At 37.7% G+C, this 15,141-nt stretch overlaps 1 protein-coding gene across 4 annotated transcripts in view; it reads left to right on the top strand.

Annotated features, from left to right (window-relative positions):
- The window catches only part of RBMS3 (RNA binding motif single stranded interacting protein 3), a 711,536-nt gene extending 703,296 nt beyond the window's left edge, over positions 1–8,240 (top strand). For all 4 annotated transcript variants that reach the window (XR_003796707.1, XM_029242733.1, XM_029242735.1 and 1 more), the window contains one exon: positions 4,041–8,240. Coding sequence is in view for 3 of the 4 variants with exons in the window: in XM_029242733.1 (XP_029098566.1) it covers positions 4,041–4,047 (7 nt within the window). In the remaining variant the exon portion in view is untranslated. The remainder of the gene's footprint in view (positions 1–4,040) is intronic.
- The last annotated feature ends 6,901 nt before the right edge of the window (positions 8,241–15,141 follow it).

Consider the following 15,141-nt stretch of genomic DNA (forward strand, 5'->3'; position numbering starts at 1 on the left):
ACTATACACCTGAAACTAACACAACAATATAAATCAACTAGGGATGCCTATATGGCCTCTATGGGAAAAGAATCTAAAAAAAAGTGTGTATATTTATACGTATAACTGATTCACTTTACTATACACCTGAAACTAACACAACAATATAAATCAACTATACTCCAATAAAAAGTAAATAAATAAATTACAGACAACACAACAGAAGGTTATAGGACAAAATTTAGAGAAATATTTAAAATGTGCATATGAACAAAAAGGTTGCATTTGGAATCATGGGTCAGCATAATTTTAATATTCCAAATTACACTTTCCAAGCTAAAAAAACATTACTTCCCACTTTGTATTCATGCTTTTTTTTCCCTCCTATTGTTAAAAGAGGCTATTAATGCAAGAGACTCTGATTACTCTTAGCCCAAACGGGGAAAATGATACCTGTGTTTTATTTTGGAAGTTCTTTGGAAATTCCTGTTCCTGCTTAGGTTATTCTCAGTTTTTCTTTGTGCTATTTAGGAAATCTTAAAAATAACTAGGACGTTAAAAGTATGAGTCTTCAAGCAAAGTTACATTCTAATAAGCAAAATCAGAAGTCCTTGGTTCAAATTCCATCTTTGCCACTTACTTGTTGTCTCCTCAAGGAGCCTCCCTCACATCTTTAAAGTGAGAGATTAGATCAGTGTTCTCCAGAAAGTATAAATTAGGTCTCCAGTGCTGAGCTAGGATTTACCACCCTGCCCTGGAGGTGGGGTGGGGAGGATGGTCAAAAGTGGTTTTAAGAAACACTGCTTTAAGCTAAGTGAAATGCTTGCTTAATTGCAGCTCTCTTCAAAGCCCTTAATATGCTAGTGGCCGTGACCTCCTAGAGGGCCAGATAGATAGATACTTCCTGAAAGATTTGAGTGTGCGCTGCCCTCCTCCTTTGGAATGCTAAACAAACAAACAAAAAATTAACAAATTATTAAAGAACTAAACAAAATTTTTATTGTCAGCATGATGATTATTTTGATACTAATTTAAAAGATAACATTTTTTCAGAAACAATTTTTTTTCTATTGATACCTTTCTTTGTTGGTGCCCTAACCGCATGTTTAGTTTACTATGGGTAATCCAGTAGTGGGAGTATAGTGTGCAAATTTTCCACACTCTGGATCACAGAATCCCTCTTTTCACATGAAAATTTGTGAAGCTAATCTGTTAGAAATGACTCTGGGGAATACTGCATCCTTAGATCATCTTTAAGACTTCTTCTAGCCTAAAAATCTAGAATTCTAAGATGATGATTTGCTACTTTTTAATATATTCACTCTGCTTTTGGGGGGAGTAGGCATGGGGAGAATGGAGGATGAGAGTATTCAGAACGACTCTGTGATCTTAAATTCGGTCAAACTCTCAGTCTTCCAACCTTCACACTGACCTTAGAAGGCCTTTATCTCAACCCCAGTATTGTTGGTCTTTTTAATTCTTCAGGTCTTCTCTGTCTAACTGAACTGTAAGGACACCAATTGCCTATAAATCGTCAGTACGGTAATGAGCAAATTATATGCCCTTGATTACCATCCTTACATGTCCTTTAAGCTTGTGAATAATAATATATTTCTATTTGCACAGTACTTTACAGTTTGCAAATGATTTTCATAATCATGCTCTCATTCACACAAATTTCTCTTTTTACATTGCAATTCATTTTATTTTTAAAATAGTCTCACTGCACAACTTAAAATGTTCTTGTTGCTCCTGATCACAGCCTTGATACTTTGAAAGCCTACTGTTTTTACGAATGCCAGTGCATGAACTAAGCATTATGTAAATGTGCACTTTCACACTTCATTAGAACAGAGAAGGTGCACAGGAGTGAATTCAGTTCTATTAAACAGCAACACCTTTTCCCTTCAAACTTCAGCTAGCCATCATGAAAATGTAAAGTACAACCATTTATTTCTCCTCATTTGTTTTCATGTAGCAACGAGATCACTTGAAGGATGAAGCAAGTGATGGTAGGAGGATATTGGAAACATTTGTGTAAGGTTATAAAACTTGAAAGTAGCTCCAGCCTCACTCATAAATACGGATGCTTAGATATCAGCCCATGTGACACACCTGAGCAGTGAGGGGGTTCTGTGTCATGTAGTCCATTGACTAAGACAGCATTCACTGAGCAGCTCTGATGGAGATTCATGCTATATTAGGCATTTTCTGCTCAATGCACAATAATACCAGGGTAGAATATGGGAGTGGGAGCAAAGAATAGACCAAACATAAAAACACACACAAAATGTTGTTCCCATAACAAGGTAGATTTTTAGAAGTAAATGGCGTAAACCTAAACTTTGCAAAGATGTACAGAGAGACCAAATATATACCATGGTTCCCATGACTACTACTACTAAAATTTCCCTTACTGTTGCTGCTATTATGAAAATTTTGATTGCTTTTATTCTTAAAAGGAACCCCACTTTCTTGCATAACACAGAAATAATATGTATTTCTAGAGACTTAAACTCTTGGTTAAAAATGGAACTATTCACTCTATCAATGAGTTGCTTTCCTTACATGATTCTAGGAACAAATTACTCAGGTTTCTAACAGCTATAGCTGAGACATATGAGGGCTTTTTGCAAATTAGGAAAAGGAAACCCTCTGGGTTTCCTCAGAAACCTTCAGGCTAACTGTCAAAACATCCCAGGCTAGTTCAAAACATTGTTGAGGGCTTTTTGTGAACTTGAATAAGGGCCACTTGCTCAGGGCAAATGCAGCCCTGCACCAGAGTACACAGCTTGGGGAACAGACCATGGGCTGAAATCAGCCCCCAGGCACTCCTTCGGCCAAGCATCCTGTGCAGTGAAACACCTGGACAACTCTACCCAGCAACACTGAGGTTTCTTTACTAAATTAAGCAGCTGGGCACCAGAAGAACCCACAGAACACTGAGGGACGAAGGCTTCATCTAAATAGGACCTACAGATAGTTTGAAGCATCTTCATTTTAAAAGATACCCCTGAAATTCTTGAGCTAAATTCTGATCTGTGGGTGGAAGAGATAAGAGTAAAGATCAACCCACTATTAGCTCAGCCCTGCCATATAGATGGGGCAGAATCAGAAGAGATTATGTGGGCTAGGCTGGCAAAGTGACATATAATAAAAATAGCATTTGTCTTGTTAAACACCTACAGTGTGCCTACCAGTCTGCCAGACTCCTGGAGAGTAAAAAGTAGAAGTAAAATATAGTCCCTGCTCTCAAAAATTTTAAACCTTGTTGAGATAGAGATGCAAGGAAGAAGAAAAGAAATTGGAAAGTGAACAAAACTACATTGCCCTCTTACCTGTCTTATTTACATAAGCCTTCTGCTTATGTGGATACACTTAATGAGCTCCGTGAGGTAACAAAGAATCAATTGCTGCAGATGTAAGCTCTTATATACAGGATGGATAAACAACAGGGTCCTACTGTATAGCACAGGGAAGTACATTCAATATCCTGTGATAAAGCACAATGGAAGAGAATATTAAAAAGAAGTATGTGTATGTGTATATCTGAATCACTTTGTTCTGCTGTGCAGAAATCAACACAACATTCTAAATCAACTATACTTCAATTAAAAAAAACAACATAAAACCCATTGCTGTATCCTGGGTACATAGTAGGGAATCACATATTGTTTGACTGAGTTTGTGATGAATCTCATGGGAGTTCAGAAAGGACAGAATTACTCAAGGAATTTCTGGGGGAACTAAAGCATAAGCCAAGCATTGAAGAATACATTCCATGAACATAGGAAATATTGCTTGTCTAGATATATTTGTATATTTACAACTTTACAGCTGAAAGATATTCTTGATCTGTTGATCTAAACAAACTCCAGCTCAAGTATATATTTGTGTGAAAGTGGCAGAATTTGACATTCTCCTAAGCCCAATGTGCTTTTATAACTGTTATATTGAAAGAGCTTGGTAGCTTTTAAAGAGCGCTCACTGGAAAAGAGCACAGAAGGTGATTTCAGAGTTGTTTTGGTGTAATGACCCCTCTTATTCCATTGTTTTCACAGACCATAAACAAGACCGAACGAAGAATGTCCGTCTGAAACTCTGCCTTGAATGAAGAAACTTCATTGAACAAGAAGTTGGCTTCCAGTTTTGCACAGGCGTCGATGGAATGCTTTTTTTTTTTTAATTTTCTACTTTACCCAATGAAAACAACGTGTTTTTATGTGCTGTGCAAGTGGTTCCTTCATGTGGTCTGACAGTTTATTTTTTCCATCATTCTTTTTAAAGAAAAAAAATATCCCAGAAGAGGACAACAAGCAAACAAGCAAACAAAGCAAAACATGGAAGGTTGACATTTATCTGGAAGAACATTTGAATTCAGAATTTATCTGAAGGTGTAGATAGATTTTTTTTTTTTAATGGAAAATCTGATGTCAAGAGGTGGGCAAGCAGAAATGGAAACAAATTGTCTTCCTCAGTAATTAAGCTACTCTTTCTTTTTCCCTTCTTGTTTAAATCTAGTGGGTTGGTTTTTTTTTTTTTTTTTTTCTTAGAAATATTTAGGTAAGGTTTATCTTGAATCTTAATTGCCTTAATTTTAAGGACGTCAAAGGCTCTCGAGGCAAGCTCTCAACGTCTTGTTTAAAAAAGAAAGAATTGAAATATTGTGCCAGCTTTCACTGGTACAGAAGTTTAAGACTATGAGTTTTTAGGGTGAAAAAAAACTGTACAGTTTAAAAGAAAATGTTTTTCTTCATTTGAAGAAAATTTGTTGATAAAAGAAACCATGGCAACTGCAAGAATTGGGAAAATGCTGGGACTTCTGATGAACTTTGTCTTAAGTGTTGAATCATTCTAGAAGGCTAAAACATTTTACGGTAAAGTTATTAACGTTGGTTTCAAAACAACTGCATTAGAAATAATGCGTGTTTGGGGGGCAGAATGCAGATTTTTTTATTTCTGAAGCGTGATGGCTAGCAAAAGCTTTAGTGCTTTTTATCTGCAGTCTTTTTTATGAGCTTTACAAACTTTTTAGTCAGCTTTGCTTGTCACATTGCAAAACCTAGCTTAAGAGCATTTAAAAAAAAAACAAGTAGATAGGAGCTTATGGTCAAAAAGTGAAAAAAAAAACAAAACACAAAAAAACAAAAAAAGCAATAGATAGAGAAATTGTTGACAATTTCTGTAGTCTTTCCTAGTTGTGATCAAATTCAGCCTATGGATGGCCTATTTTATACCAAAGATGAAGTGGCACCCTATTGCAGTCCAGAAGATAGAGGTTGTTTTTCTTTTCTTCTCTTTTCTTTTTTAAAATTTTATTTGACCTACATGGCCGGACCAGTTCTTACTTTGTTGTTTGTTTAAACTACCTTCCACTGGTGTTTTACATACTGCAAAAAAAAAAAAAGTTTTTATTTTAAATGTATTTTTGTTGATAGTAGAAGCTTGTTCCTGTGTGGTCAGCAATTTCAGCACCAAGAGTTCTGGATTCCAACCAATAGAGCCAAATGGCTTTAAATTCCATGTGCTTTTCTGGTTCCTTCCTAGCTCTCTTGAATTGTGAAGCCTGTATTGATGGCCACCAATGAGCTAAAACACTTGTTTAACAGGTTGAAACTTCTTTATATGAATTTTGAACTCAAGATACTCCCTGAACTGGTCTGAAAGATCACTTGTCAAAAAAGCTCAGTCATGCTCTGTTGATTGGTTAGTGGTCTCCTGAAAAAGTCTCACTGTATTTGTAACAACAGTCTTCCTTCTAAATTCCCGCACTTCTAGATTTTGTCTTCTCGCCTCAGTCTTTGTCATCATCTACCGTGAATAGCCATCTTGACTCCGCAATTGGGGAGGGGATATCTTTTTTTTTTTTCTTTTTTGCCTCTTTTCATTGTATTTTCATATCCTGGTGTCATCAGAAGAAAGAGAAAATAGACTTTTTAATTTCAGTTTAGCTCCCTGAGGCAAATAGGACCAATAAGATTGAGGATTCTATTAGTGGAATTTAGGTAAGCTTTTAATGCTAGTTGACAATCAAGAAATTGTATGATTTATATGAATAAGAACCCAAATAATTAGATTTGATCAATTATTAAAGCCAAAGGCGATATATTTGCATTGAGAATGATGCAAAACATTGTCTAAAATGAATTAAATTGACTTACCAAACATCTCTGCATATTTGAGTCATGAAATCCATGTTCAACCTATACAGTTTTACCTGAAATGAAGGACAGTGGAACTTTGTTAATTGACCCATGTGCTAGAATGGCTTTCTAATGTATCATTAGAATAGGTGAAATTCTTCTCACAAAGTCACAGGAACCTTAGTCCAGAAGGAAGAGGGTAATGCATACAGTGCACTGTAAAAGAAAACAGGGTAGGTGTTTAAAAACTAAAACATTAAAAAGTAAAGCATATTCCCATTAGGTCAACATGAGTAATGAGTTTGACTCATAAAAAATAATCAATATTCTACTATTTATGACCTGTAAACAAAGGCCTAGTGTTGAAATAAATCCAATTCTCTTATTTGAAAAACCCCATGAATTGAAAGCTCATTATCTAGAGAGTGATTCCATATCTTTGTGGTCCAATTAGAGGCAAAAATATAGCTAAGGCAATGTAGCATGTGCTACGAAAAAGTTTCAACTGGTCACAGCCATCCTTATGGTTTTCCATACTTTAGAGAGAATCCTAAATTTATACTTTATTCTGTTCCATTTTTCAGCTTTTTTCTGTTCCATTTTTCAGCTTCTCATGTATTTTAAGGGTGGCACTTAAGTTTTCTCTTTGAGAAATGGGCCCCCAAGTTAGTGGGGGATAAACAAACCTGTATAGGAGCTGTGCTTTTTGTTTCTCTTTTTCAGTCTCTGAACTCTTTGTATAAATAAGGATTATCCTGGGCATAATTCATTTGAATATGAAATCAACATGCTTTCTTTTTCTCCTGTAAAAAAAGAAAACAAAACAAAACTTAATGTGATACAAAGAAAGTCTCATTTACACAATCAACAATGAGACTAAGAGGTAGCTACCATGTGGCTGGTGAATGTGCCTAGGTAACTTCCTGTTTCTATTCAAAACTACTGCTTTATTTATACATTCAGCAAAATTTTTTTCAACTATAAAATTTCAATAATCTCAATTTTTTTAAACCACTTCAGGCAAATTTTATCATTTTGCCTATGTCATTTTATGTGTCCATGTGTGCTTTGTGTTTGGATTTTTTATATTAGGCCATTCTATAAAATATTTTAAATCTAAAAGGAAAAAAAAGAAGGAAAAAGTGGCACATGTTCAAATTTACACATCATCTCACCTAAAAATTGTTTTTAAGAATCAAGTCTGGGGAAAAAATAAAAGCATCAACAGGTAAGCATTGTATGAAAAGTAAAACAAACTTTACTTTTCATACTTTACATTGTATGAAAAGTAAAACAAACCAAAACGTGTGTTCAGTACATACAGACATCAGAGTCCTAATTTAATCAGCAATATAGATTATGGTGACTTTAACCCAAATTAGGACTACAATCATTTTTTAAAGTATTCTGTTTCACAATACTTCAAGCATTTATTCAGATGTTTCCATTTTTCCTTTCAATTGTAATTGCCAAGACTTAGCCTAAATGTCAGGAAACAAACTAAGACCACAATCCAAATGGGATAAAAATCATCTCCATCAAACTCTAGTTCCATGGTCAGTGGAGGAGTAGGTATTCTTTTAATAAGGAGGAGGTATTGTCAGGAAGGAAGTCTGTATAGTGACTGGGAGCTCCTTAGAGCCTGGCCATGTCTTCTGAAGACATCACGAAACCTAGGTGAACTAAAGGTAATACTTGGAGGGTGGGCGCCTGTTTGTCTTTCAACACGGGCATGTCTTGAATATTGCAAGTCACATGCTATTCTAAAAATAATCTACCTGACTGCAGTTTGGTCAGGGTTAGTTTGTTTCCTTGGTAGATTTCAATCATTCAGATGTTGTTGCCATGCTTCACTTGAATCAATTCTCCTGTGACCTTAACATCTGCCACATTTGACAGCATATAAGACTCACTTCCATCCCTCTTAATGAAAAACTACATGGTGTTAAAAGCGTCTGTATCAGAGATGGAAAGCCCAGGGCAGGAGAAGGCTAGGTGGAGCAGGAAGTTTGCTGTACCTACAGAGTCCATCAACCCCTTGCAAAACTGTTTTATAATCATTTTCAGTCCATGTATGAGAAAATAAAAGTACTTAGTTTTTTTAACTTTATTTGAATAATTGGGGTGTCTATTATATATATATATATATATATATACACACACACACACACACTTATGAGTCTTTCACAGTGGCCTAAAATTCCAATTAATGAAAGTTGAGTTGTGATTATGACCTTTGCAGTCTTCTTTAAGCTTGAGAAAAAGTTTCAATGGACTGTCTAGACAGATGATAATCTTAGTAGGAGACTGAAAATACATTTGACAATTCAGTCTCATTCTTAATCTGAGTGCAGGAACCACTGCAAGATGAGCTGATCAGCCGAGAGAAATTTTTAAGTGGGTTTCAGTGATAAATGTTTTTATATGATATAAAACCAAATGAAAGTATAATATTTATGTAGGTATATAACAACATTCAGCACATTGGAAGAATCACACTTCATAATCAAGTTTAAACATGTCATAGAGCCTTGATCTATATTCTCTTGTCCACAGTAGGGAGTAAGGATGAGATTTTGTTTTTCATGTTGTGACTGGCATGCTTCAAACTTCTGAGCTTGCTGGGACTGACATCACCTCATTCCAATTTGAGGGACTGACAGGCTTGAAACAGGCTCATTGATCCTGTGTATGATACCCCTTCTGGGACAGAGTAATAATGGGATTTCATTAGTGAATCAATTTGTTTTGCGGATGACACCTACTGTGGCATTGGAAGACAGCTGAGTCTGACTCAAATTGAACATTTCTTACAAAATATTCTGAAACTTGAAATTGGTCCCTTAATCCAAGTGCTCTTGTTCATGGCTCTCCTCTGTGGAGTACATAGAGTTCAGGAAAGTACAAAAGCTAAGAACAAAATCCCTGAGTGGCCCAAATGATCTATGTTGATGTAAGGCAGGGGAGCTCAGCCCAGATTGGTGATTTCTTTTATCTCTGGTTTTATACCTCATTACCTATGCTGTCACATAAAAAAGGATGGATGGCTTCTCCATATTTATTTCTTTGTATTTCTGGGAGGGAAAATAAACTTTTTAGAAAAGCGTCTTCTACGCAGAAGCTCTAAAGTTGAAGCAGGGGTGAGATCGATCTTGGAGTCTGCAGGAAGACCCAACCACTAGGCCACTGGGTCATGCTTTTCTTCCACTGTATTCCCTCCAGTTAGTGACTGCCCTGAAGCCCCAGTCCTGCAGAAATACAATACTCCCAAATTTTGAAGGGCTAATCATCCACTTTGTGCACCTGTTTTGTCTTCTCTTTTCAACTATTAGGACTTGGGCTCTATTTCCTCCTATTAGCATTTCACCCTGAGGATGGAAAAAGAAACATTTGGAAATACTATTCAAATCTGTTTTGTTCCTTAGGTATTCATTTATTGAAGCAGTTTGAAATCATTGGTAAAATTAATGTCAGTGCATTATATTCTGTGGGATTTTAATATCCATAATGTCCCTTTCCCATCCACCACAAACAATTGAGAGTTGGCTGTATTCTTGCAGAATATAAAGGAAAAAACTGTAGCAAAGAATTTAGCTTCCCTCAAAAGAAAGCTATTTTGGATTTGTTCACTATTGAAATTTGAACCAGTAGAACAGGTCAACTCAAAATTGAGTTATGGGAATATAGTAACAGCCCTTGGTTAAATATGCACTCTTATCCCTATCTTAAATCTTGGACCAAAAAATTGCAGTGTTTATTTTTTGACTTTGCATTACAGTATTAAGGCTTTAATGACCTTGACACTCCGGTGGATTTTTTTTAAAATAATTATTTCAAGTTTAAATAGTATCCAAAGTGTAATTTTAGGATTATACCGTGTATTTTAAACTCTCTGGTCTTACATTATTAAGAAAGATGCTCTGTCCTCCTCCCCAAAATATGTTATCTCTTTATATATAAAAAAGGAGTTAGTCCATAGTTTTCAAGAACTATAAAAACTATTTCAAAAGAGACACTTGAAGAAGTTTTCACCATTCTGGGAATTATTGCTTCCATATAGTTAAAAAGAAGAATGTAATTGGAATCTTAATTTTAAAAGTATATATGTAAAAGTGTACTTGCTATGAAATAGTTTGTAAAAAAGGAAAAGGGACACAGCTTCTTTTAAAACCCTTGTTTCAGGCCATATATGACTTCATAGAATTTCCAAAACATCATTCAATTTTGAATTTTATTTAAGAGCATTTTGTACTGCTGTCTCTGTCATGGAAAATTCTGTAATTCTACAGTGTTTCTGGCTTTATTTTTAATTTTTTCATCTGTACCACAGTCAAATTAGCTACCATTTTCCCCATTCCTTGGGCTTTCTGTAGATCAGTGGATGTTAGGTTTAAACTTCTGTTTTCTTTGATGAAGCTTTCAATAAAAAATGAAAATAAAATCAACCAAGTAGGGCCGTTGTGTTTTTCTTCACTCTACCAGAGATGGATTGAGGGAGGGCATAGTGGAAGGAACAGTGTCTGTATTTAATTGACTTCCTACAAAATTTCTCAGAAACAGAACCATCCCTGGTAACAAAACGTGAGAGAAGAGGGACCACTGTATTCATGCAAGGGAGCCTGGAAAAGCCATTGTTTAGGAGCTTTGGGGGTATGGACCACTTAGGTGTCCCTAGGACCTCACACACTCTTCCCAATTTTTTTGCTTAAGGATTCAGAGATCATCCACCTCCTGTCTAACAAACACGCCCAACACCTACCAATAATGCTGTATTTAAAGGGGTGCTGACAAAGATAACTCTTTTAGCTGCAGTCCAACATTAGTAAAGTGAAAAGTAATATAGCTCAAACTTAATCTCAGAGGGGTTTTATTCTGGATTTTTTAATAAAGGAGTGTCATTTACAATAAAGATGAAAAAGTCTCTCAGCTATCAAAAAGGCTGTCTTTTCGTTTAAATCCTTAGAAACGGAGCAGTCTTCTCTCCCAGGTTCTTTCTCCTGCCCTTAGGAAGCTGCGGGTTACTTCTGTTACAAAGTGGTCACCAGGTGGCACTGCTGTATTAGTCTCCAGATGATTCCAAACCCAAATTCCAGGTCTTAAACAGAAGCAGTAGTGTGAGGGATGGCTGTAATAGCAAGAGTCACAACTAATGAAGCTGAGCCTTTGCCAGAAAGTGTGTCAGGTGCCCCCACACTTGAGTTCACACAACCCCCACACACATGCTCTCAGGTGGGTCCTGCCATTGCCCGCATTTTCCAGATGAGGCTTGGAAAGTACGGCAACCCACCCGTGGACCTACATCTTAGAAGGGCTAGAGTATGCTTCTCAAAACAGATTCAAAATCTCAACCCCTAGATTCTAAGGTTTTTTCTTCTGTGAGGGCTTTGAGAAATGCCAATGTGGAAGGCACCTTTTTTTTTTTTTTTTTTCCCAAAAGTTCATTTGACCTGAGATTTTGTGGTTTCTGTAGAAGAGGGCATTGGACAGTCATTCTGATCACTTGGTCACAATTCACATTTTCCATCCCAGAAATAACTTGCTGTTTCCATCATCTCTGTGATTTGTTCTGGAAGGAAAGGACCTATTTAGCAAATAAGCATAACTTTTCATTGACTATTTCATTTAACAGTGCCCAGAACACGGACACTCTGTAAACATTCTAATGATAAAAAGATAGACGCTTCTCATTTACAAGTATGTCATATTCTAGTAAGCACTGGTTTATGATAATATTTTAGCATGAAATAAGATCAGGAGATTTTGTGAGCAATACACTTAACCCTTCCATGGCTTGATGCAAAGTGGATGGAGAGACTACCTAGTCTGAATGCAATCATATCTTCTCTCATCCACACACAGGGAGGACCTTCAGACCCTTCAATGCTGCCTTTTCCTAATTCAGAACCTTAGCAGAGCAGCCGGATATTTCACTGTCACCCTTTCCCCAAATCATCTGGGACATTTAACTCTATTGACAGCAAGGAGGGTGGGATCGGCCATTCTGAAATTGTTCTAATTCTAGTAGCAGCTGTTAGTATTCTAAATCCTGTGTTGCCATTTCAGCAATCTTCACAGCATCTTCACAAGGAATAGATTCCATCTCAAGAAACCTCTTTCTTCATGCATCATAAGAAGCAACTCCTGAGATGGCAGAGGAGAAGGACGTGACCTCACCTCTTCTTACAAAAACACCAAAGTCACAACTAACTGCTGAACAACCATTGACAAAACAAAAACAAAAAACACACCACTGGAACCTACCAAAAAAGATATTCCACATCCCAAAACAAAGAAGCCACAATGAGATGGTAGGAGGGGAGTAATCACGATAAAATCAAATCCCATACCTGCCAGGTGGGCAACCCACAAACTGGAAAATAATTATATCACAGAGGTTCTCCCACCAGAGGGACAGTTCTGAGCCCCACATCAGGCTCCCCAGTCTGGGGTCCTGGCAACAAAAGGAGGAGCCCCCAGATAATCTAGCTTTGAAGGCCCATGGGGTTTCATTCCAGGAGCCCCATATGATTGGGGGCAACAGTAACTCTGCTCTTTTCATGTGCACCAGGACCCAGGGAAAAAAAGCAATGACGTCATGAGAGCCTGGGCCAGACCTACCTGCTGGTATTGGAGCATCTCCTGTGGAGGCAGGGGATGGCTGGGGCACTGCTGAGACAAAGACACTGGCAGGAGTAGTTCTGGGGAGTACTCAGGGGCATGAGCCCTCTTGGAGGCCACCATTTTCTCACCAAGACCTGGCCCCTCCCAACAGCCTGTAGGCGCCAGTGCTGGGACGCTTCAGGCCAAACAACAAACAGGGTGGGAACACAGCCCCACCCATCAGCAAACAGGCAGCTTAAAGTCTTCCTGAGCACACAGCTCCCCACTAAACACACCCCTTGACATGGCCCTGCCCACCAGAGGGACAAGACACAGCTCCACCCACCAGTGGGCAGGTACCAGTCCCTCCCACCAGGAAGCCTGCACAAGCCTCTTAGACAGCCTCATCAACCAGGGGGAAGACAGCAGAAGCAAGAAGAACTACAATCCTGCAGCCTGTGGAACGGAAACCACAATCACAGAAAGGTAGACAAAATGATACAGCAGAGGAATATGTCCCTGAAGAAGAAACAAGATAAAGCCCTAGAAGAACAACTAAATGAAGTGGAGATAGGCAATCTACCTGAGAAAGAATTCAGAGTAATGATAGTAAAGATGATCCATGATCTTAGAAAAAGGATAGAGGCACAGATAAAGAAGACAGAAGAGGGCTTCCCTGGTGGCGCAGTGGTTGAGAGTCTGCCTGCCGATGCAGGGGACATGGGTTCGTGCCCCAGTCCAGGAAGATCCCACATGCTGTGGAGCGGCTGGGCCTGTGAGCCATGGCCGCTGAGCCTGCGCATCCGGAGCCTGTGCTCCACAACAGGAGAGGCCACAACAGTGAGAGGCCCGCATACTGCAAAAAAAAAAAAGAAGAAGACAGAAGAAATGTTTAACAAAGACCTAGAAGAAAAAAGGAACAGAGATGAACAATATAATAACTGAAATGAAAACTACGTTAGAAGGAATCAATAGCAGAATAAGTGAAGCAGAAGAACAGATAAGTGAGCTGGAAGACAGAATGGTGGAAATCCCTGCTGTGGAACAGAATAAAGAAAAAAGAATGAAAAGAAATGAGGACAGTCTCAAAGACCTCTGGGGCAACATGAAATGCACCAACATTCACATTACAGGGGTCCCAGAAGGAGAAGAGAGAGAGAAAGGACCTGAGAAAATATGTGAAGAGATAATAGCTGAAAACTTCCTTAACATGGGAAAGGAAACTGTCACCCAAGTCCAGAAAGCACAAAGAGTCCCAGGCAGGATAAACCCAAGGAGGAACACACAGAGACACATGGTAATTAAACTGACAGAAATTAAAGACAAAGAAAAAATATTAAAAACAACCGGGAAAAGCAACAAATGAGGTACAAGGGAACTCCCATAAGGTTATCAGCTGATTTCTCAGCAGAAGGGAGTGGCACAATATATTTAAAGTGATGAAAGGGAAGAACCTACAAGCAAGAACTTTCTACCCAGCAAGGTTCTTATTCAGATTCAACAGAGAAATCAAAAGCTTTACATACAAGTAAAAGCTAAGAGAATTCAGAACCACCAGACCAGCTTTGCAACAAATGCTAAAGGAATTTCTCTAGGTGGAAAGGAAAAGGCCATAATTAGAAACAAGAAAATTATGAATAGAAAAGCTCACCAGTAAAGGCAAACATACAGTAAAGGTAGCAGCAATCATGAGAAGAGAGTACAAACACAGGATATTGGAAATGCATTTGAAAATAAAAGATCAACAACTTAAATCTTTATATATTGACTGCCATATTAAAACCTCATAAGAAGCAACTCCTTATCTGTTCATTTATCATGAGATTGCAGCAATTCATTCCCATTTTCAGGCTCCACTTCTAATTCTAGTTCTATTTCCACCACATCTGCAGTGACTTCCTCCACTGAAGTATTGAACCCCTCCAAGTCATCCATGAGGATTGGAATCTGTTTCTTCCCAACTCCTGTTAATGATGATATTTTGACCTCTTCCCATGAATCACAAATTTTCTTCATGACATCTAGAATGTTGAATCCTTTCCAAAAGGTTTTCAATTGACTTTGCCCAGATCCATCAGAGGAATCACTATCTATGGCAGCTATAGCCTTACAAAAATATATTTCTTAAATAATAAAATTTGAAAGTCAAAATGGCTCCTTGATCCATGGGCTGCAGAATGGATTTTGTATTACCAGGCATGAAAACATCATTCACCTTTTTTGTACATCTCTATCACAGCTCTTGGGTAAGAGGTGCCTTGTCAATGAGCAGTAGTATTTTGAAAGGAATCTTTTTTTTTTTTTTTCCTGAGCAGTAGGTCTCAACAGTGGGCTTAAAATATTCAGTAAATCATGTTGTCAACAGATGTGCTGTCATTTAGACTTCGTTGTTCCATTTATAGAGCACAGGCAGAGTACA

Source organism: Monodon monoceros, unplaced genomic scaffold, assembly GCF_005190385.1.
Source record: "Monodon monoceros isolate NGI ecotype Baffin Bay Population unplaced genomic scaffold, NGI_Narwhal_1 Super_Scaffold_3, whole genome shotgun sequence".
NCBI classification, from domain to species: domain Eukaryota; kingdom Metazoa; phylum Chordata; class Mammalia; order Artiodactyla; family Monodontidae; genus Monodon; species Monodon monoceros.